At 40.4% G+C, this 24786-nt stretch overlaps 3 protein-coding genes across 7 annotated transcripts in view; 1 reads left to right on the top strand and 2 right to left on the bottom strand.

The window, feature by feature from the left end:
- Window positions 1–1395: 1395 nt before the first annotated feature.
- On the bottom strand, window positions 1396–9936 carry dbnlb (drebrin-like b). Of its 5 annotated transcripts, XM_079269425.1 has the most exons (15): window positions 9755–9933; window positions 7949–8004; window positions 7600–7712; window positions 7443–7517; window positions 7023–7172; window positions 6235–6312; window positions 5663–5814; window positions 5488–5539; window positions 5177–5251; window positions 4759–4882; window positions 4329–4445; window positions 3913–3987; window positions 3643–3701; window positions 3150–3249; window positions 1396–2619 (listed from the first exon to the last, which is right to left on the bottom strand). In XM_079269425.1, exons 1-15 carry the CDS (start codon window positions 9835–9837, stop codon window positions 2483–2485), a joined length of 1446 nt encoding a protein of 481 aa, XP_079125551.1. In that variant the 5' UTR covers window positions 9838–9933; the 3' UTR covers window positions 1396–2482. The 5 variants fall into 5 exon arrangements, with proteins under 5 accessions (XP_079125551.1, XP_079125552.1, XP_079125553.1 ...); XM_079269426.1 differs by lacking the exon at window positions 5177–5251 and having other exon boundaries at window positions 9755–9936; XM_079269427.1 differs by lacking the exon at window positions 4329–4445 and having other exon boundaries at window positions 9755–9931.
- Window positions 9937–11268: 1332 nt separating this feature from the next.
- On the bottom strand, window positions 11269–17669 carry ube2d4 (ubiquitin conjugating enzyme E2 D4). The gene is made up of 7 exons (XM_079270140.1): window positions 17395–17669; window positions 15962–16025; window positions 15823–15854; window positions 15644–15721; window positions 15412–15517; window positions 14017–14110; window positions 11269–13883 (listed from the first exon to the last, which is right to left on the bottom strand). The coding sequence occupies exons 1-7, from the start codon at window positions 17416–17418 to the stop codon at window positions 13838–13840; spliced, it is 444 nt and encodes a 147-aa protein (XP_079126266.1). The 5' UTR covers window positions 17419–17669; the 3' UTR covers window positions 11269–13837.
- A 3720-nt stretch (window positions 17670–21389) lies between these two features.
- Window positions 21390–24786, top strand: part of tcf7l1b (transcription factor 7 like 1b) — a 40144-nt gene continuing 36747 nt past the window's right edge. The window contains exon 1 of the mRNA XM_079270138.1: window positions 21390–21425. The gene's annotated coding sequence lies outside the window, so the exon portion shown is untranslated. The remainder of the gene's footprint in view (window positions 21426–24786) is intronic.

The raw sequence follows: 24786 nt of genomic DNA, 5'->3' as shown, positions 1-24786 counted from the left end.
CGAGGTGTGATAGAAAACTGTTTATGTTCCCACACCTCCCCTGTGAATAAAAGATGTAGATGTAAAATATAGGAATACAAAATTCCATCTCGATTAGATATCTGATTCTTATAGACAGTGAGAAGTGAGACTTCATGGGGCAAGACTGATCTAATGCAGAAATAAATAAATAACTTGTGCGTGGTGATATTTGAACTACAATAACACATTTAGTTTGTCTTACATGAGGCTTCATAGACAATTTAATTCAATATCATTTAATTGAGAGAGTGTTTTGCAGAACTCAATTCTATCTCCTGCAGCCGACAACAAATGTAGAGACGATGAGCAAAAACATCGGTTATAAGATCGAGAAAATCCCCAGCTATTCATTTCAGACTTTCACTGAGATCAACATGAGGTTGAGATGAAGGCAGCACAATGTAAATGACAACGTGTGGAGAAAATATTGTGAATTCAACACACAAAAGATTTCCTATCCGAAGTGAGTCACTATCCTGGGAACAATCTGCAAATGTTGTGAAAAGTGGCGAGTATGACTCCAGTCATGGTGAGAAACGGTCATCAGCAGAATGAGCTTTTTCCCAGAATTAATGGGTTCAAAGATGCACCCTGTTGTTTCAGGGATCCGTACAAAGTAACAGAAGTATATCCGCAATCATTAAAAGCAGAGGTGTAAGTCGTGAACAGTGAGAGTGAATATTTTATATACACACACGTGGTGTTTCTAGAGGGCGTAGGTTTATGTGGGTATTTTTATAGGTTGATTCATTTAGTTACGAGCTAATACCAAATTACATTTAAAGTCTAAAATTGAATATTTGGGAACTATTAGATGGATGGGTGTCAAAATGCATGACATTGTTTTGCAGGACTTTAATGAAACACTACTTAAGGCTAATTTCAGTGAGTTTCTTCTTGAGTAACATCCAGCAGAAAAGTGTGATTTGCACAATAAAAGATTAGCAATTGATAGCAAATGTCTTAAACAGTGAAAAGCCAACATAACCTCTCAGATTACTGATGGAGGTAGAGTGAATACAAAAATATATTGTAAATATGTATTTTATACAGATTTATGTTATGTATTTAAAATAGTTGGAACACATATTTTGCCATTCAGCCGAACAAAGATTTAAATGAAGGATGTGGGAGACAAAATCATATTTTTCGTGTGAAAATGAAACCTATGCTTCGAGGTGAATTCCCCAGATTGTTGCCTCATTCCAGGAAACGGATTGTCGAGCACATACTGTGTCTGTGTATACGTCTGAGTTCCTGTTAGACCTCTGAAAATCCCTAAAGGTTCGCCATGTTATTTCACGCTTTTCTAAAATGAATGCTGCATACGATATGCTCAGCCTCTCTGAAAAGATGTGACAACACGACTTTGGTTATTTATTTTATTATGAAGAATGTCTGTGCATTACAATAGACTCTGGAGAAAAATAACAATAATGCAATGGATACATGATGCCCTTTTCTACTCAATATAATTCATTTTTCCTTTTATGGACTGACCTCAAAGCTTAAAAGAGCAAGAATTCTGTTCCATGATATAAGATGTGAACATGGAAATTTTCATTTAAATGTCACTGCATTCACTTCCCGTCGTAATGGCACCGCAACAGCACAAATTACTTAATAGAGATCTGTAACACACTCAAATTCAACCTCAGACCAGCGAGATCCACACAAAGGAAAATAATGCTGACTTTGTTTTCTTCTCTTTAGCTTGTCCCTGAAATGTTAAATATGTTGAAATAATCTGGTTCAGACGACGAATGAATGAAAACCAGAAAAGGTCATTTAAAGGGAACTGAACCGTTTTATGCATTCCCCACTAAATCCACCCAGAGCACAGCAAACATAATCTGGTTTGTTTTAAATATCGGTACTAAACATGGTTCAAACAAGGATCAATCACATAAAAAAAAAGTTCAGTCTGCCAGTACAGAAAGGCAAAAACAAGGCAAAGGATTATACTGTAGCTTGTACCGCCATCTTTGATCTTTCTTTCCTGAAACTTACAGGAACATTTGCTACAAGTAACTAAATTATACCTGAAATATAACTGAAGTCACTTTGTAAGGAATGTCAACGAGAAATGGTGCTACTACTGAAGTAAAGACTAAACAAAGGCTGATTTTGTACTGCATCACATTTATAGGAAAAGAGATGTCATTTGGGGGGGGGGGGGGGGGGGGGGGAGCATTGGTCCGACTTTGGGTCTTCGCAACTCCCTAAACTATGCCATCAGTTACTCACAACATCAACAATTTAATAGAATTGCTTTCAAAAAAAGACGAGAGATTTCAAAAGCTTCTGGCCCACCATTACCATCAACCGTCCATGATGTGGAGGATCGCAGCTCACTTGTTTGCGAGGACTGACTGTGTGTCGCTTTACTGCAGATGTCCTCTGGGGCTGCCAGTGTGATAATATGGGGGTGTGGGTTGGGGGTGTGTGTGGGGGTGCTGGGCTACATAAGCTCCACGTAATTGGCTGGGAACATTCCAAAATGGCCGTTTGGGCTGTAGCCCCGCCACCAGCCCTCGTCTATCATCTCGATCCCGGTGATGATGTCGTCGGGATCGAATGAGACCTCCGTGTCATCAGCTGGAGGAGAAGAGCAGCGTCTCGTGAACGTCACACAACATGTTCAATAGACGCACCGATTGTCATTTTCTTGGTCAATTCACGATAAATTAAAATAAAGTCAGACTTGCATATTTTCCTTCTTTCCAAAAACTACAGTCGACAGCATACGCAGATGTTTTGTTAAGTTGCAGGACCTTCTCTCACTCAAACAAATCTTAAAGTTGTTCCAAATGTCTTTAAGGTTGTTCATCCACAACTTATTATGGACTCGCAAGTGTTACAAATTGCGAGCTTTACGTCTTTTTCACTCACACTGAAGAACTTCCACACCGGTGACATGATGTGTGTGTGTGTGTGACGTGTGCCGCTGTGTGCTCAGAAAAATGAAGTATGAAGATCTAAGTTTCTGTGTATAGGGGGCACATCCGATCTAAAACAGGCCATTAAGTTGCTCTTTAATATTAGTGACAGTTACTTGACCAATTAGGAATGAGTGCATTTACTCTTACGGTGTTGTGATTAAAATAAAAACAAAAACAAAAACTCACCAGCCTGGTAGTCATACAAGGCTCTGGCACAGGTGCCTCTGTCTGGTGTCTCCTCAGCAGTCACCTCAGCAGTCACCTCATACGAGTTGCTCTCCTCCACCTGGGAATGGAATCAAGCAACGTGGTGTTTCAGTGAAGCAATAGTTCATGACAGGACGTGGTATAATCACAACATATCACAGACTTTTGTAAAAAAGGTCAAGTACGGCAATGTGAAAAAGCAGCGAGCATATTTAGCATTGCTCCATTTCATTGTCTAGCTATTTATCTACATTGTTTGTATGTTGCCATTCATTGTGAGACCACTGAAAAACTGTCCAGCTTCAATAGGACGACTTTGATAACTGCTTGTAGACTTGCACTATTTGTTAGGTGGAGGTGTGTCGCTTCGCATGGGTAGGATGTTGCTCTACCCTCTCAGCTATGAATCCATCAGTTGCTTGATTTGAGCGACCTCTTTTATATAATAAACAGTCAGTAAGTAAACAATCACCTGAGCAGGCTCTTCACAAGGCGTCTCTTGGACGTAGGAGTTGGCAGCCAGTGTCTTCTCTGAAAAGACAGATTACCATCAGTATGACGTGTCGGGGCTGTCTACCTACCAGCAGGTGGCAGCAGCAGCTGATCCTGACAGCACCGTTTAGCTAGAGGGAATAATATGTGCTTATAACAAATCACAAAACAATGTACATGAGAAGCAGATGGGTGGGTTGGAAAGCTGATGCTCAACACTGAGGGTGGTGTTGTGTGAAATGGGCCCCACCTTCACATTGCTCCTGCGGGGTCACCTCCTGCTCATCATACTCACACCTGGACTGTCCATCATCCACATCGGGCTCTTATCACCCAAAACACAAGCACAGACATGCATGTACACAGGGGAACACATTCACAAGTCCACACAGGCCGGACACAACAACCCCTCTCAGACATAAGGGGTTCGGTGGCATGGTGCACTTACAACAAAACAATAATCTGAAAGTTTCTTTAGAAACAAGAAGCACATTGAATGGAAGCATGACTCAATTTGTGATTATAAGGATTATGAAGATGATCACTCACAGAAACAACAATGAAGCTTTAAGTTAAGTATGAGACTGTCACCCAAACTGTAGTGTATGCATTTTATATGTACTAGTTTGTGTGTGTGTGTGTGTGTGCGCATGTGAGAGCTCACACCTGTGGCGCGGACAGGAGAGGCGGAGCCTGCTGGCACAGGAGAAGCTTGGCGCTGAGGTGAACTGGCTCGCTCACTTTCATACACTGGCTGAGACAGAAAAGGGCTTTGCAGACGCCCTGAGCAGAGACACGTATGGGATGCCCAAATCATGCAAAAAAACATAGTGCACACCGGTTGAACGGAAGAAGAGCAAACACCATGATGGAGACACAGCGTTAGGTACGACTATGAGACAACTAGGCAGTCTGATGGAAAGTTAAAGCTCTGAGACAGACGGTGTCGGGAGGAAATCTCCTCACCCGGTTTGTACTCTCCGCTAGCTGAGAGAGCTTTGCAGTAATGCAGGAAGGGCTGTGACATTTAAAGCAAACACGGCATATATATATATATATATATATGGAGAGGTCACTGTGTATGCACGGCTGATACCTGGCTGGGGGCTGGCAGGGGCAGCAGAGGGAACGTCTGAGTCGCTGGGAGTTATTCCCCTCTCTCTCTGCTTGAACATCTCTCTGGGGTTCAGAGCACGCTGAGAGATGAGAGAAGCCGCCTCCTAGAAAAAAAGAAAGGAAAGGAAAACAAACAATACATGCAATAAGCATTAGACAGCCGCAGGTTATTAATAATGCAGTGGGAAGTGTTGCAGAGAGAAAAACTACAGGACGGACAGATGTCGCCGTAAACGATCGCAGAGAAAGGAGAGCTCGTGCAGCAAAGAGTGGAAAACAGGTGTTACATTGAGCTTCAAAGGGTTCCCATTTGATTAGAAAGACACTTGTTTTGAAATAGGCAATAAAGAGGAAAGTAGATCGGCCAGAAGAGAGCGCTTTCAGGAAGGGGAACTCACATTGGCCTTCTCCACAGATTCACCTCTCTTGATTGCTTTCTTCTGGGCCGCCTGGTTCTCCTCCTCCTCCTCCTCCTGATAATGTCGATATCAATGTTGGCACGGCCGACATTAGCTACCTTACCAAGATGTGTGCACTACCAAAACTTAGTGAACTATCAACATAGTCGTAGATAAGTGGGTAGCACTCAATGTGAAATTACACACCGATCCACATTCACCCTCATATTAGCATCTGAGTCCTGATATCCTTCAGGTTACTTCACAGTTGAAAACCATTTCCTCCAAGTGAAACCTTGTGAGACACTCACCGAGCGTTTCTCCTGGTCTTTGCCTTCAGGGTCCTGCTGCTGCTGGTACTTCCTATTCAAAAAAAAAAAAAGACCATTTAGAAGACGAGAAGAAGTTTTGTAATTTGAACCCTTTGATTAGGTGATACTTCATCACGGTGTTAACCGGTGTGCATTTCCTTCAGCTTCTACCTACTTTTGTTGGTCGATTATAGTGGCCCTCTCCTTGTCCCTTTGGTCCCTCTGCACTGTCTCCTTGGCCTCTCTGTCTTTCGTCTCCTTGTCCAGGTGCTGGCGCTGGTCGTCCGCCTTGCGCCGCTCCTCCAGGCGACGTTTCTCCTCCTCTTTCTAAAAGACAAGTCAGACAGCAAGGTCAGCGACGGGGTTTGGCATCTTGCAAATATTACAGCCATTATATCGCAATGTCCATGTAACAAAACTGCAAGGCAACGAGCGCCGCTTTCTGGGTGTATTGGTGACAGGTGTGGTGATGAGCAAAAACGGCAGACAAAGGACCAAGTTACAAGAGTGCTTTTGCTGACTGATACATTCGTGATGGATAAAAACTGCCTGCATTGTATTTTTTATAGTCTTTCAAAAGAAATGTCAAATGTTTCAAAACCGCAAACTCGTGCAATATTAAGAGTTCTTGCAATTTCAATAAGTCAATGACTCAAAAACATTTCTATAACTTTTCTTTACGGTATTTTTGACACACTCAGAGGTGAAGTTGGAGTCTGCAGCAGCTCTATATGTTCAGGAGCCTACCTCTGCTTGAGCCCAGAAGTTGCCCTTGTTGGTCTTTTTGATTTCGGACATGGCGTTGGTCTTCTGGTACACTGAGCCCTACATGAAGGAAACGACAACTCGATACCATTGTGTAAACATTTTTACATTACAAGAAGAAAAACTAAATGCAGTGGGATCCAACTATGAGAACAGCTTGTCAGCATATTTAACCGAACTCATCCCTTTTCTTTGTTAATCATTATTCAGTCTTCATTGTCGTTATTCATTAACTGGATAAAAACATTAACGTTTATCTTCTCTCTAACTGATGTCACACCAGATATTTGGTTAAATATTAACACAGTGCTTCAAAAAAAAAAAAAATAATAATAATAATAAAAAAAAATATATATATATATATATATATATATATATATATTTTTTTTTTTTTATCTGATAGTTATTAAAAGATCAAAACAACTCGCTATATAGTGTGATGCCCACTTTTTGCATAGCGAGTTGTTTTGATCTTTTAATAACTATCAGATATGAACCAATGGTTGCTTTCTTTCGTGCAGAGAGCATTGATGTAGGCCAGCATTTTCCAGGTTTTCTCCTTTGGAGAGTTTGTTTGTTGAAACTTGTTTCCAGTGGGAGAGCTGCTTGAGTGTGTATGGTCATAACAAAGAAGTAAAAACAAACATTTCAAATGTATCCATGTCTTGAGATTAAGGAGCCTAGTTAAGAGCTAACCCTCTGCTTATCTTTCTAGCATGAAACACAAGCGAACAGGAGGGCACAAGGCAGGAACTGCATGCGCTGCATACCACTGGACCCTGAGGACCGCTGTCCTGGAAGCGGCTGGAAGATTCTTTGTGGAAGCTGAAGTTTGCTCCGGAGGTGTTGCCCACTTTTTGCATGATCACCTCGGGCTCCACGTCCTCTTCTGCTCTGGCGTTTATTGTGATATGGGCCCCCTGAAACACCATTCAATAAAAGTTCATTTTCATGTTCGCACAAATAGAGAAACACCTACAGTTGTTATCTTGATTTATGCATGCGCCACCCACTCGTGTGCTGTTTGCTGATATGAAGGACGCTGAACCCATGATTTCTTTGTGTTTAGTCTAGCTCAAAACCATCATTAACATGCAGACTGGCCTACATATAACCTTCTCTGCAAACAAACAGATTGAAATTTAAATGCATATTCGAAAAATAGACTCAAGAATTGGTGCAATGTTTACCCGAAGAAAATTGGCCATGGAGCTGACATGGTTTGCACATAATCCTTTCCTGGCGTCCTTCACTCCTTCTCCAGTCTGAAACACAAAGAATGACTCTTCCAGGAGGGACACTTCAAAGAACACAGACAAATGTACAATAGTTAAGTGGCGCACAAACCCAGTTGATAAGGACATATTTAGGCAGGCCAGAATTTGGATCCTGGACCCGGCAGAAAGCATACATCACTTTTCCACTGTTCAACTCTTCAACCAACTCCTCCAGTCCTCCATCTGACAAATAAACATTGTGGAAAAGTCAAACGGCTGCTGTGGTTGGTTGTGTAACCGTGGGCATTTTTCTTCGAACAAATTATGGGGTGAGAAAGCAGCGGCAAGCACTCCTTTTGTGCAGACGTTTCAGTACTGCATGCTATACTGAAACATTGACGGTGAAATTCCTGCACACATTTGACAACATCATGTGGAGACCATAAAACCCCGTTAACAATATCTACTCAGTTACTCACCTCCCTTTCCTGCCAGGCGGATATCATTACTGTTTCCCTCGTAGGTGAACAAGGCCCTGTGAAAAACAGGATTAAGGATATTAAAATACCAGCTAAACGGCTCACACCGAGACAGACATGGGTTTAGTTCCAGAGGTTTAATGTGCAACATTTGATACGAAACAAAACAATGGAAGTTTTGTACACAGATTTTATGCAACATCACCCCCAAAGCTAAGCCCTATTCCAACAGGATACATTTTACACAAGTATGGTAGTGCCAATACAATACTGCTGCCATTTTAAAACCAATTAAAATCAGCCATGTTAGTCATTTTTACAGGTTATAGCTAAATTAGTTGGTTGTTTCAGTAAATTCATGATTTAATCTCTGGCCTTTATTGTTGTATTACTGTACCGAGTAATATAACAGCCAGTAATATAGTCAGGGTTTGGCTGGGCCGCTCCATTTATTTTAGGGCGTCTGCTGGTTTCCCTTTCTTGTATGGTCTCGTTTGTCCTTTCTCTGTTTGGGTATGTGTGTGTGTGTGTGTGTGTGTGTGCGCGCGCGTGTGTAGCACTCAATTCTCTCCTGCTGCCAATCAACCGGCATACCTGAGACCCATCAAGCTCCTGCTGTCTCATTTCAGCTCTACACTCCAATCTTTGCCAGAATGTTCAGTTTGCCTACGAGATACTAACGCTACAACAACAACAGTTTGGTCTAAACTCAGTTAATCGTGTGTCTTCCTGTGTCCCAGGTTACAAAGTCACACAATTGTAGTCAGTATTGACTATTAGAGGATGAGGGAGGGATACAACTATAATTTGATATAGAGCTGAAACAACTAGGTCAGTGCCATGAAGTTAATATACAACAATTTCAATAATTGATTTTCATTTCAGGGATTTTTCCAAGCAAAAATATCCTAAATCTGTATGGATTCAATGCTTTTCTTTGTTGTAAATGATTGGAAACTGGATATCTAATATTGGCATTTTTCAAAACAACTGTTCCATTAATACAGAAAATAATCTGGAGATGAATTTATGAAGAAAGTCTTCATTTGCAGCTCTAATTCAATAGCAAACAATTATGGTTGCAAATAATATTTCAGGCCTTCGGGTCTTACTAAATAGAAAACCATAGATGCTCTGGTTTTGCCTCAGTACTACACAGACGAATCATCATTTGGCCTCATCTCATACAGAAACGTATGAGATTGTAGTATTGTTATGCAACCAGGTAATAGGACTACATTGTAATTTACATGATAATTACTTTAGAAAAAAATATATAGAAACAGCAAGGTGGCTGTCCAAATCACATCCTAAAAAGACAACTTTTAGGACTGAATATATGGCCACCAGGATTCCCTGGACAATTGCCTCGTTTGCGATGAATTAATTCAGGTCATCGTTAAACACTATCGCTGTCAACAGGTTTGGTTTCAACCTCAAAGCAACACACACGTCTGTAATGTGAGGTAGCGCTAAGAGGAAGTTCCTGGATTTGACTTTCACATGTTGGCCTTTTTAACTTCTGATATCTTACCAGGAAGTGGGTGGTGGTAGCCATCAACCTATTAATCCAATTGCATGACAAACTCATGCAAATATTTTAATAAAATACAGGCAAGACATGACTTCGACGAAGTGTTTAGCCCGTTGGTTGGTCAGTGTACCTCGCTGATTATGTTACTAGCTGCCGTTAGGTTACCGTTAACTTAACGTTACTTGACGAACGGCTCAATGCTAGCCAACACTGAAGCTAACAACGCCTCCTACACATGCGCTAGTGCTGCTTTTTAAAAGACTGCTCCTTACCAGTTGGTGTTGGATTTTTCATCTACCACTTCTTTGAATGCAGATGTTAATGCGGGGCCATTTTTGCTGAGATTAACTGCCATCGTTGTGCGGACTGCGGAGTACAGCTAGCCAGCTAGCTATCTATCCGGGATGCGCCCTTCCTATTGGGAGGAGTGGCGATGACGCTGACTTTCAGCTGTGCAGCGATCAGTGGTGTGTATAGTAACGAAGTAGAAATACTTCGGTACTGTACTTAAGTCGTTTTTTTGGATATCTGTACTTTACTTTACTATTCATATTGCTGTTGACTTTTACTTTTACTTCACTACATTTTGCAAAGAAAACTGACACTTTTACTGTGTTTGCGGTGTTTTGATTCCCAGTGATGCCCAGGATGCTAACTACATGCTATAAGCTAGCGGGCGACAACATGAGTAGAATTCCACACAGGACGGGTGGGATGAGGAGAGGTGGATGGGTCAAACAAACACTGGCGTTTCCTCCAGCAGGCCGCAGTTTGTGCCGTGTGTGAAACGAGAAGCCAATGTTGATTTATTTGTGACGTGACTTCCGTACTTAAGCAACGCCACTTCCGTAGTTTGAATTGAATGTAAAGAAGTTACATTCTAATACAATGTAGCTTCTTTACATTCCATTAGAATGTAAAGAATACATTCCAATACAATGTAGCTTCTTTACATTCTATACAATGCCACTTCTTTACATTCTAATAGAATTGTATTTTGAAGATGAACAGGACATTTTTCAGTTTCAAGTAATGACTGGGTTGTTACTTTCGGTGTTGCTTTAGTATTGATCATGTTTTGATATTTGAGTCATGTTGTGGATGATCAGATGGAGTTATGATGGTAGCAGTCGCCCAATTGCAGATTCAGCTTGAGCAAAACCTTTGCCTATTGTACAAATCAGGCCCATAGGAGTTTACAAGGCAGGTGTCCTTTCTCAAAACACTGACCTGATGCATCAAGTGGATATTTTTTGCTGAACATAATATTATGCATTGGCCCTCTACATCCTCTAGTCGGAATGAGTATACTTATAAACGCACTGTTACAACTCCTTCATAGTGTCATATTGCTTTTCGGAGAATTATGATAAGTTCATAGTAGATGCAAAAGTATACTTATGTACAATATATTATGTTGAACATTTTTTTAAATTGAACTCTGCCATGTATCTGCGCAGTACAATTTCCAAATAATTATTTAGATTGCACAACATTCTCACTTTAGTAAAGTGAGAAATAAAAAAATACGGGTCTGTACAAAGATGCTGTCTGCACCGCACATACCCCGCTTGAGAGCTCAGTGAATCAAACGCAGCCTACAGCAGTGTGCAGATGTTAAAATGAGGGAAAACGTTGGAAGTGGAGAACAAAATCAGAACACGTAGCTGTACGATATTCACATTGCTTTTAGCTTATTATTTCTGGTTATTTCTAGTCATCCACTCTTAATACCATCAATAGTTATTTCATCATCAAGACACAAAAATGACTGCAGACAACGGTAAACCAAGATGAGCTTTATTTATATGTTATGACAAGGTCAATAGTTATCTTGTGTAGGCTATGTGAGGACAAGTGGACGTTCATGGTGGCATTTCAAGCAGACATATTCCAAATTTTGAGATGCATGAAGGCTGGTCCTGCTGTCAAGAGAAAGCCAGGCTGTCATTTTCAACAAAAATATTGTTACTGTTCAAGCAGGTTTCCATGTCTTTTGATGAAATGAATCACCCATTTGGGAGATACAGCCCTGATAGCAAATTTACAGTTTATGACAATGTTTTCTATATATATATACACAAAATGAGGGTTAAGGCTAAAATTTTAGTCAGAGGTGTTAGGCAGATGAATTGTAACGAAATCCCTGATATCTGGCAAATGGCTGTGAGAAGGTTCGCCAGAGTGCAAAGCATGCCAAGCTGCCTATATAAACTCTATTGAGCACACTGGACAAAGGAAGTCAACGCCGCACCACTCACATGAAGAATTGAGGCTGCATTCATTGGTACAGTTGGAAGATACTCTGCTCTCAAATAAATAGCCAGACGAACAATGCACAGAAAGTTTGAACTAGTACTATTAGGCAAGTCATTTTAAATTGTGGTCTGGCAGCAGAAAAAAAAGACTTTCATTGCATGTTGAGTATACAGTTTCAAAACCTTTTAGCGTATACTGTATTTTCAAAATGACTTTTTTTTGATAATTTTCTCTACAGCAGCTGACAATGAAGAAAATTTGGTGCCTGAACCATGCTAATTCTACAATCAAAGCTTCTAAAAATGTTCATGCTTTAGTATGGACCTATCTGGGTGAATCCACTCAATGCCTCAAAAGCTAAATGTCTTCCCCTTTATAATGTCAAACAATTCCCTTTATATTGGCAGCATCAGCACATTATGAGTGTGACTAAAAGGAAAAAAAGTAAGAAAAAAGAAAAAATAACAAAATCATAGCATTTCCTAACTATTTTACCAAACAGCCACAATGAATTATATTAAAACCAATATTACATTATGACACATCACGATCTTGTTCAATTCTGGTGACATGAATGAAAATGAAATTACCTATCACTAAAGCTTTCAAAGGTACAATACAAACGGTCACCAATGTTTCAACGAGACAAACTGTTGTACTGCCAGTGTGGATTGTTAATCCCAAAAGAAAACAAACCTTTGTAGACCCGAATACAAACATAAAGAAATGCTGACAATTGTCACATCACTTGATGTTTAAAGCAGATGAAATTGTCATGAAAACTGTATTTCTTCACCTAAAGTAACAAGATGCACATGACTTGATATGACTTGGTTCTGAAAAATGCCACGTGTGTCTAAGTTCTTATGTCCATGAGTAACAGCATCGTTTAAAAGCTGCTCACATCCAAATGTTGCTAAAAAATAAATGAAGATGGAAACGAAAAGAACTTGAGAGGGATAGTGGAAAAAGCCCTCTCAGAGACAAAATGACTACTTTTGGGACCGCATATTTTTGTGCAACACAGACCATCGGGGACTATACGCATAAAGAACTTCAGAAGTGCGGATCCTTCTTTCATCATGTTGTCTCTTCAGGGTGAGCTTTTTCTAGTGTGAACTTAGATCAGTACATTTTTTAAGAAGCCTGATAAGGGACCTGGCCATTTTTCTCACAATGAGTCACTGCATGCAAAGGCTGATGATTTGGTTTGATACCTGAGTAACTGTACTGAGGAGGTGGCACACAGCTCAGCTATATACCAAAGAGTAGCCATATTCATAGCTAAACAACAAGTAATAAGTCAAACAGTAGTATTGTGTGCACTGTGGATACCAGCCATCGGTGTTATACAGGATAGAAGGGCAATGACATCATGTGTGAGAAAAATGGGAGTTGAAATTCGCCTCAACAGTGTCCTCAAAACCACTAAATACTATTGCAATTTAAAATGCAGTGTGGGTGATGAGAGACCAATCCTTCGTTGCATCTTTCACATTGTTACGGGGTAGACAGTATGAGCCAACAGATCAGCTGCTGGTAATGGTACTGCACCATTTTGAGTTGAACAGGGAGCATTCTGCCTCAATTGCACATATACCAAAAATCATAACACAGAAAGGCCACTAAATACATGGAAATACAGCAAAAACAAGACATCCAGTGGGACACAGACAGTACCTCTGAAAATGAAGGGAGAGCCTATCTCCAAAATCAAATCAAACATTTTGCTTCAGAACAGCACAACAATATGACTCATTGACAGTGAAAATGATGAGTATGAATAGCAACAACAATGGTGAAAATCACAATAGCGGGAGTAACAGTTTAAAGTCTGAGTGTGGCGGTATGGACTGTGAAGAGTTTCCGGTATTCCATATGGGAGTGCTTTAAGGAGCCCATCAGGTCCTGCTCAGCAGATTCACACAAGTCATGAAGGACAGCACATGGTAGCAGCTCAGCACATGGAAAGCCAGGTGGCACTGTACCTCATTGTATCACTTCCTCCTCCTCATCATCACCTCTGTTGCTCATTTGCCTCAAGTTACAAATCAAACGTGTTTCTTTTCTTCCCTATTTTGATCTCCCTGGCATTTTCACATTGCATACTTGTGTGTCCATTCTCTTGCTGATTTGTTGTACCTGTAAAATATATGCAAAGTTTGGAAAAAGGTTTCAGGTGACCTAGAAAACTAAGAACGTAATCTCCAAAAAATAATAAGACAGTAATGACAGTGATCAAAGCTGAGCGACGTCATTCATGTTTTACACTCACCTTTCCCTGTCAGCCTTGTACGTATGGGCGATCTCTGGTACCAGTGGGTCGTCCGGGTTTGGATCACAAAGAAGAGAGCAGATAGACAATAATACTGTGGAAGAGTGAATCAAAAAGTAATTAGATTACATTAACAGAAACCCAGTTGGACAATGACAGTGGATTTATTGGCTACTCTTAATACCAGCACAGCCATGTGTGATTCTGACTTTGGATATTCATCACAATCGGGCAAAGCAATATTGATCAAATGGAATATCAATACATACACATGGCCAAATACCAAATAATATAACTGATCAGGTTTGTGCCATGAGAATAATGATCAAATAATTAAAAGGCACTGAGTTATTCACTCACTGTATTTTGTATGTGTTCTATAAGACATCATTTTAAATTGAAAAGTTGATCAGAACTTCATTTGTCACAGGATTTGTTCCGACTTGACCTTTATTTATCTCATAGACCTGGTTTGACATTTCACATGAGACTGGAAAAAGTTAAATTGGGGGGAAAAAGACTTTGGTGGCAACATCACTCTTCCACATGATGCCTGCTATGAATGGGAAGTATTCAGAATCAGGAGTGATCCATCCAATGCACTAAGTGGTCTTTGGATGTTGCAATGAGGCAAGAAGTCAGATTTCCTGCCATTTACATGTACAGTATTGTAGCACTGGGGAAGAACACACAACACCAGCTGACGGCATACAAGAGCTTTGGACTTCAGTCAGAGTACTGGAACTGAAAGGTAATCAAGATTGTGACACTTAATGGTCCAAAAAAGAATCAACGGTATAATTTTACCTGAAAATGTAACATACTTTTCACAAAATAACAATTTTATAGTCAGGTTTCATAGTCAGGACTTCACCTGTCTCACCAAATAGCAGTGATGTATTCTCAGCTGTTCTTTCTGAATCTATTTAAGCGGTAAAATTTGAGATATGTCAAATGTATGCTGAATGTTTGCCGTTTTGCCACCCTGTGCAAAGTGATTGTGGTCACTTTCACATCCTCTAAAACCCTTCTACAAGTGGACATGATACAGAGCATTAATATAGCAGCAAACAGCTACTTGCAATGAAAAGATATAGTGGAGTAATGTCTACCTGAGCAGAGAATGAAGTTGCTCTACTTGTGTGCGTGTGTGTGTGTGTTGGTATTTGCATCTCTCTGTCAGCACTTTTGCTGTAGTTTGCACTGTTGCGAGGAAATGGAAATGCTCCCAATCTCATATATTGTACCTCTAATACTGCTTGCATCACATTCAGCTGTGACAAGAGTCGGGGCCCTAGTGCTGTGTGTGTGCTGGCTAGTGCTAGCCAACATTCACCACTGTTTTAACAAATACAAATGTCAATACGCTAATTTGAATACTGTATTATCACTTACCTTTTGATACTGTAAGTGCAGGTGACCATTGTGATCTCAGTATATCCAGACAAATACTTCCATTGCTGTTGATATTAGGGTGGTAAATTTTTGTTGTGAATGCAACCTGTGACAAATTGGAAAAAACAATGTTGTAATGATCCAGCGAAGCCAATTACCAGTTATCACACTACAAATGAATGAATGAGAAGTGAGTTGAAACATGTGACACATAAGACATAGACCCACTCACTTTGGGTGGTTTGAAGGGGTAATCTGTCGGGAAGTGAATGGTGAGGAAAAACACTCCGCTCTGATAAGGGCTGTCACTCTATTGAAATAAAAACGAGACAAGTTAGTCGACAGAAAATGGAATTGTTTTTGGAATATTTAAATCATTATTCCATTGGTTTTAGCTACAGTTTCACTTACCGGACCCATTATTGTTGCCTGCCAATGAAACACTGGGGAAAAGATTTATAATGCATTTAAGCACAATGACTTCTGTTGTAATCTCAAAGAGGTATTATGTTCAGGCATAAACTGATGCAGCAATTTCTTCACAACTTACAATCTTCCCCAACTGGTCCAGCAGAGCACTGAGCAGGTGGGTCCTTCTGCAGGTCAGACAGCTCCTAAAGACACACCAATCACATAATGAATGAGCCTTGAATCTATTAGTCAGTTGATGTATTGCGACACCTGGGCTCTCTGCAGGGAAATAACATACACTTTAAGTTAGGTTTGAAAACAGAGTGGTAGTTGAATTTGTATTAATATTGTGTACATGTGGGTACACAAGAAAATATGATGACGCTTGAGCCTCATCATTAGGGCAATGTGCTATTAGAATAATAATAACATAATTTTACCAACATTTATAAAGGTGATGAGTCATTAGTCAACTCTACTTAACTACACTTGCAGAGGTTTATCAGTCCAGTCTGACAGGATGAGTTACAGGGAGGTAAAGTTGTCTTTACATTGGTTCACCAGTTTGCATAAAATTAAACTGGTCTAAGCTCGTAGAACGAAACGGACAAACCGGATATCGACCAAACTCTAGCTCTGATGTTGTTGACACGTAAATAGTCGTTTGGGGACAGATGGCTTCATAAATAATGTAGTCATCAGTGCAGTTCGGGCCATAGATGTTAACTACAAAGGTTACAAAGCTCAATAGAAAAGGAACAAAAATGTTCTACAGAAATAATCAAATAAAAGGAATACACTCGAATGTTAAATTCCGTTTATTGTATTCACATAAAATAGAACGGCTAGAGTCAACCGCCACAGCATTACATTCAACGCACTGACAGCAAAACAACAGATGGTTTCATAGAAATAAAGCCCGTTATTTAACATATCCTGAAAGTAAGCCTATCTATTCTGTTATATAAATACACACCCTGGCCTGCTCCACTGGCCCATTTGCCATTCCATATATGGCAACGCCGACACTAGAGTTTCAATTTTGGCAACAAGCAAGCATCTGTCATTCAGCAACTAAAAACATCACCAGCCATACTACTAGTGAGCAACCACAATGATAACGACAACTGTCAAGGTAAGATATTAAAACCAAATCCTGTAACGTTAAACGTCAATCAGTCAAACCAGAGACGTTAGCCTAGCGCTGCACTACGACACGACTTGTTTAGCATGTTAGCCACCGTTACGTAAGTATTCATACGGTGCTGAATGTAAAAAGTAACACGGATACATACTCACCTAAACGCAAACAAAGCGTAGCTAGCTTTTAAAATAATGGCGCTGTTTGAGTTGTTATTCACAGCTAACAGCACGGTAGCAATGCACCAACATGGCCACCAGCGGTTAGCTCGTCTTTGTCTGCGAATTGTCTTTAAAAATGAGCACAAAACAAGCAATTCTACGGAAATAATAAATACAAAGCAACACACCGATGCGGTCTTAATAGAGGGGCCTATGCTCAGAAAAAAACACCGGGTAAGGGTAGCACATGAAGGAAATATATACACTCACCTTCTGGATTCGTTTCAACGCCATTGCATCAATGGCTATGCTATGTAGCTAGCCAGCTAACAGCTAGCCCTTCACTCATATAATTCGGCTTCTGTGGCCGCGTACTTCCTAATCTCACCTAACGTATAATCAGGAAATCACGTGTGATATAACGTTACAGTAGACTTGGTTTGTTTCTAGTTAAATAAAAGCGACAAATGGTATGGTAAATGCTGATCTTTCGTTCGCTTACAACAGAACAACCGGGATATTTTGCTGTCTCGCTTCTCACCTCCTGCCTGTCAAACGGGTTGTAGTAATATCGCGAGACTTTTCTTTTGTCAACGACGACGAGGCTACGACTTCCATGGCTGTAGTTCTGAAATACATTATTCGTTTTTTTGACAGTTTTAATACGGTCCCCATCACCAAATCAAAGTTGTATCACTTCCAACACTTAACGCAGATAATCCAAATGGTAATTTTGAGAAAACAACTGCATGTTACTTATGTTCTCCAGTCTGTTTGCCACTCTATCACATATGCTGCCTTAAATCAAACGTTATTCTCTATTTGAATATATATTTTTAAATCATAAATAATACAATCATCATCCTCATCAAGTTAAGAGCACTATTACTAGAGCTAGGAATGCAGGGTTGTAACAACAGGGGAATACATTCCCAAAACATATACAGCACAATTATTGAGGCCAGGCGTCCACAAGATGTCACTATTTGAAAAGAACAAAAACACACATAGGAAAGCTATGGCCAGAATGGATAATGTACAGCTTTGACCAGAGAACGTATTTGCAAGATCTTCTGTGTCATTTATGAAATCAGTTGCTACATGCTCGGAATAACTTAATTCATTAAAGTTTTGTTTCGAAACTAATTTGCTCCGGGGTGAAAGTGCATGACAATGGAGAAGCAAAGTACAATAAAGCCAAATAAATGTATTATTTACGCAAACACAAGACTAAAGAAAAAGACTATAGAATTGTTCATTCAATACCCAATCATTGTAAAGGCATATTCATCTGAGTCAGCTGCATGCTCTGGTTTCTGCACAGCCTTGTCTTGCAAAGCCTCATGAGCTTCCCTTTATATGTCTTAAACAAGAGTGAAAAAAGAGCTCTCATTATTTTAGTGAGTATGTATGAATGGGTCACAGTGTTCATTCTTCTTAAATGGCTGATTCAGTGTCAGGTTGAGGATCCTATCGTCAATGTGACACTGAGAGGGACCATTTTCCTTTGGAAAGCTGAAGATTCCTTCAGATAATATCTTATTGTTTGCTCATCTCTGTGCTCTCAATGACCTGCCTGTCCTCAGGGCCTGCCTGTAATCAGATTCAGCCAGCAGCAGAGGTAGCAGTTTGCGTCTTGTGCAGCAGGGGCCTTGTGTTCTGAGTTGGTTTTCTTGGAGAGGCCATTTATCAGCATGAGGTTTTCAGACACAGTCAAGCCCACACGTTGTTGGCTTGAAGCCTCAGTTCACAAAGCCTCCCACAGTCACTCTTCTGTAGCTTCCTCTGAAATCTCAAATCACATTGGTTTACTTGCTACTGTGTACTTTAAACCTACAGGGTTCGTAGTGGACAGATAGTGAGCCCTTCAGTTATGGGGTGATGCTACCTTGTAAACGTTCAAAGCAATAAGCAAGAGATGTCGTGGTTTCTATAAAGCAACATATCACTGACCTGTATGGGGAATTTCCCACCTATAAGTAGAAGTTGAGTTTTTTGTTACAGGGCTGGTGCCCCAAGTTCCAAATTGATGTATGAGCCAAGGCGTGAGTGTGTCAGAACTGGGATGATATGGGTGGGAGTTGGAGCTTAGTTGACCTGCCTCATGAGGAATATAGCCTATAGTCCTGTTATTTGAAACCATGAACTGAAAAGACTCCAGTGATCTGTCTCTTTGGTCACATGAATCATCATTAGTAGAAGTTCCATTGTATAACAGAAAGCATTCCACTTATTGCTGCAATTATGCTAAAGCTGCGTCTTAACTTAAGTATATTCCTCTCGATGGCACTTTTCCCATGGTTGCGATTGCCTTGACAAAGCACATGGTCACTGTCATTTTCAAAATTAACTTAAATGGATCTTGCTAATGTCTGAATTATCCAATAAAATCACAACCAATTAACGCTGAGCACAAGCTGGGTTCTCAGTCCCCAGAGGTGTTCTACCTTCGGTCAGTGTATTAGCTTTCTGAGGACACTCTTATGGAACAACGGTCCATTGTTCCCACATACTAAGAGATATTTGTTCACTCCTTGTATCAATGGTCTTGATTTGATTATACACTCAGGCAATATGTGCAAGCAGTGCTCATGTTTGCAGTGAAGTCAGCACTCTGCACAATCAAATAATTCTTGAGCTAAGCAACTGGGAAAAAAAGGGGTTATTATGTAGGGAGCAATCAGTGTTTCATGGCTCATTTCCTTAGCTGTGATTTGATTTAGCTTGTCAGTGTTAAGGTGGCCTTTGACCTAGAAAATCTCTGAATTATTCCTCAAATCTTCCTTTTGCTTTTCACTGTTAGTTTTACAACTTGGATCAATAACGGAAAGTCCATTATAAGAGAAAAGTGAAGCTTCCCCTTGTCTTCTTCTTGTGTTTCGGATATAAAAACAAGCTGGTAAACGGTGCATGTTTTTTTGGCCTACAAGTATTGAATGATGCAATCATATAAACATTTATAGCTTCAAGGATGTGCTTATTAAATAGCATTATACGTTTTAACTGTGGCTGCGGAGTACTCTGCAGGTTTTATTGGTCTAATTGCACAGCTGGTTACGGGATGTCTAAAGCACAAACATAATACTTCATTCGTTTTCAGAGACCAAACCTGTTAAAAGTGACAGGCTGACTTGTTTACTGAATAAGTTTCTTTGGACCCTTTTTGAACATACAAACATACAACTTTTGAAGAAGGGTCCCTTTCAAAAGGCATTTTAGTTTAAACTATAGCAATGCATCAGATTTAAAGTTCATCATATGCTTTGCATGTCATATCTTAATTGGGAAAGTCAATTCAGCCATCGGAGAGATGTAGTGAGTTGAACGTGGACAGTTTTCCTTTGGAATGTACTAAAGTAAAAGAAAAAAATGTGACGAAAAAAACTCAAACAAACACCCTGTTGATGAATTATGGAGTCATCATCTCCAAAATAATTTATGGGTTCTTTTTTTAAAATTCTTCTCTGATTATCAGTGTTTAATGTCTCTATGGAGAGAGCAGAAAGAATGAGATCTGATCCAGTCCCCTGTGTCCGTCACCTCTGATCCACCCTTATCAGATGAGCATCATGGAGCACAGACACAAACCACACATATAGTCATAAAGAACCAGTAATCCTTCGGGGTTAAGCACTTAAAGATAAATCCCCAGAGCCCCCTGTGTCTCTGTGTTGCACCACAGCTCTGGCACGGTGATTGACAGCTCTGGAAACTGTTTTACTGTGCTGCTCTTGCAATGAGTGGTCTCCAGAGCCGAGGTAATAACTAGTCTGGAGTGTTGACTAATACATTTAGCGGGGACTCTCCGTAATTAAATGTGTTCCAGCTGTTTGAGTTCTGATGCAAAATTCAGGTTTTCCCAGTTTGCTGAGCTTCCTTGAGAGACAAAGGAGGGATTTCCTCTGAAACAGACAGGCAGTGGCAGCACCAACAAACTGTTGGTACTGTTATCAAATAGAAAGTCTGACTAAATATCAACTTATCATCTGCAGCCTGAGCCTGTGCAGAAATGAAGGGACAGCAACAGTTGAAACAATGTCCTGGGACAAAGCGAGTATACTCATAAAAAAACATAATAAAAGAAGTATTAGGTAGTCACAGCATGTGGTAATATTCTTGTTATCTTTGTACTTTTGTTACAGCCAAGCACACACACACACACACACACACACACACACACACACACACACACACACACACACACACACACACACACGCACACACACGTCTCTCTAACTTTTGCTTCATGATTCATAGGTATTGAAGCAGCCACCTGTCGCTGGAGATTGTACCGTGTAGAGGTGTGTGTCCGTGACTGTGTGTGAACGTAGGTGACTGGGACATTGGGGGCTGTCCATCCTGCTGCACAACAAACAGTTTGCTTCCCAGGAGCACCCCTCATGTTCCTGTTGTTGGCTCCATCGTTGCTCACTGGGAAACGTCCTGGCCTCTATTGTCCAGGAGGTCGGAGGGTCACAGGATGCTCCTAAAGGCCCCAAAGTGGAGGTTGGTTAGTGAGGCATGATAAAGAGCTAACCCCCCTCCTCCACACATGCACCCCTTAAAAACAAAACATTCAAATTGCTTATTTTTTCCCTCTCTTGTCACACCGTCGTTCATTCAAAATCTCAGTCATTATCAAGAGTTTCATCAAATGAAATCAGGACAAGGCTTTGACTGATTACTTCATATTGAACATCCTGATTGCCTCTAGTACGTTTTTCATGTGTAGGGCTCTGTTCCTTGCGTGCGTTCTTTACAAATCTGTAATGTCGGACTTAGTCCACAAGCTTTCCCATACAAAAATGGGAAATTCAATCTAAGCAACCAGACGGCTAAGGCATATCATTAAAGAAAAAACAAAACAGCCAAGAAAGGAGTGGTTGTATTGTACCGTTCTTACCACATAAATGTTATTCTTTAACCACAGATGGAGCTAAAACACTGGCTGAAACTATGGAGCTGATACATGCTTGTGATTGCAGTGACATTTTAAACAGACTAGCACATAAACAGCCACATAAATGCTGTTTTTGCAGGCCGATTAAATATGTCGCCTCATAACATTTATAATAGTTAAGCAGACATGCTGCTATCATGGAAACTTCTTGCACCTCTCTTTACAAACTGACAGCACACTCTGAGGTGTGTATCGGTTTGAGCTATTGTGTGAAACAGCAGCCAAGCAATATTTCCTTTTGAAGTTATATTTTCAAGGCTTTTGAGCAATGGTTTAATATTTTTCATTGCGCTTGAACCAAAGCGCTTCAGGGTTTGCAGCCTGTCCTTTGGTTCGGTACCGGAGGAATGGGTAGACATGCTATTCTCAGGACAATCACGGGGACACATCTATCTTTTTTTGTAGAGCTGAGCTAACTGGAGCTTTGAACAATATTCCAGATGCTTCTTGCATTTCATTATATCAGCCTAATACAAATGGATTTTTATCCACAGCACCTCGACAGCAACAAGAAGGCTGTGGTCCTTTCTTTATCCGTCCCCAAACCTCACATTTGATGTATAGTGCAATCAGATGACTATTGGTTCACACATCCATGTAAATGACCTCTATATGCATGATCGCAATGGTGGATACTTAAGGAAGTATAATTTAAAAGTTTTACTTCAGTAAAAGTTGCAACGACGGTGTAAAAAAAATATTATTAGCAAATTATTTAGCAAAGTGACTGGTAACTACAACTGTCAAATAATGTCACGGTGTGAAAGGGCAAGACTTCCCTTTAAAAGCAGTCGAAAAGAACTGAAAAAAACTGAAATTGAGTAAATGTACAGTAGGATTGTGTTTTTCCATTGTTTTTAGCCTTGTTATTGTATGTATGAAGACTTGTAGTATCCGATGTAAGATGAGAAGTTAATAAAGGTAACATGAGTGACAATAGGTGCAGCACTTGGCCATCTTCATTTTTCAACCACAGGCAATCATGAACATAATGCTCATAGCTTTAGTTACATGTTATGAATCTTCCTCGAGGCCTGACCCTCATCTTGCCCTGTCATATCAGGTTAGGAGTTATACTGGAGAGGGGACGTGACAGCTGGAAATGGTTTGAGGCTCTCTGGATAGTTTGTTTTCAGATGGCGCTGCAGGGAATGGATGAGATACATGTGCAGGTTAGCCTTTAGCTGTAGCCTAAACTGCTTATGGGCCTCATGGTGATTAAACTGTTTACTGGCGATATCGTTTGCACTGTAACATATTTAGTCTTAGTGGTCCTTGTAAGTATGACTGGCTGATGCGATCTGTCTAGGTATCCCAGTAATATGTCACTATCTGATTTAATTAGACTCCTCTGCGCTTTGAGCACTTTGACCTATTGGGGATCATTTCCTGGCCTGTTGAGTGTCTTAGTCTGCAACTGGGGTTCTGGCATATTTTGTCTTCTCACTTCCCAATCCTTCTCAGATGGTGGGGTGCTTTTCCTTTCTTTATGACCAAATACATCTGACTGGTGCCAAAGAAAAAAAAATGGGATTAAAATTCCCCTTTTGCTGTCTTGAGGAGCCCAGCTGCACTGCACTGTTTGTTTTCCACAGCGCGGTGCAGCTGCAGAGTCAAGCATTATAGAGAGGAGGGCCAAAGCAAAACAGAAATGACTTATTTGTGTTGGCATGTATACCTTCCAATTCACAGAGTGATAATTGTATTGTGGAATTAGACAGCAAGAACGACAGTCTGGTTAAGATAATCTTTATGTGGTTCAACAAGCTCTCTGTTTACATGTAATATCTTCAAGGTGGTTTTCTTCACTTGGAGGAGTTTTTTGTTACAATAGCACTTTATCGCAGAGCTAAATTCTTCTCACCACAGTTTATTTCAGAGGACACACTGTCCTCACAGCACTTACTGTAAAATAGCGAAGAACATGAGGAACAATGCAAATAGTGACTGTCGCCAGAACACAGAATGATATTGACCTAGATGGTTTTAAAGATGATGGAAACTCTGCAACAGAGATACAGCAGACATTTTAACACCCACACAAGAGCATGTAGTCATTCCCCCGAGAAGGAATGAGCTGCAGCGAAGAGAGCGAGCGGTGATGATGCATCTAGAGATAACACAGGAAAAAATGTGGTGCAGCAGGTAAAACATGTCTGTGAGTAACATTACCCGGGCTATGGTACAGTTCATGTGATTCTCTGGAAATAATGTCTGGATATAAATGAGCATGACTGCCCAGCAGGTTTATGAGAGCTCCCTCTCTCAGCTGAATCGCTCAAAACCTGCCTTAACCTTGGAGCAAAGAAGAGAGGGAGCTGCACTTTGCTTAATTATGCCATTTCTTTTGGATTTTTTCCCCCCCTCTGCAATCATGACAATTTTCAATTCGGGACAGGATGCATGACTCCCTGCAAAAGGCACACTACCAGCACATCAATTTACGAACAGCTAAATGTGGCACCTATCTTTTACAGCATTCCAAGTACCAGGGAGATAAATATGTACTTTCCAAAGACGGCTTAGAAACAAGCGCACATGTTATTCAAATGTAACATGTGTTTATTCAATTATTCAATCTGACTGATATTTGAAACCAAATCAACACAGATGTAAACAACTATTTTGTTGGAAATGGCATATATCACTCTCATCCCACCTGCAAATTCATGTTAAAATGTATCGACTAGGAAGGCGAAATA

Source organism: Melanostigma gelatinosum, assembly GCF_949748355.1.
Source record: "Melanostigma gelatinosum genome assembly, chromosome: 6".
NCBI classification, from domain to species: Eukaryota; Metazoa; Chordata; class Actinopteri; order Perciformes; family Zoarcidae; genus Melanostigma; species Melanostigma gelatinosum.
Note: the sequence above shows the minus strand (reverse complement) of the source record. Positions and strands in the feature narration are given on the sequence as shown.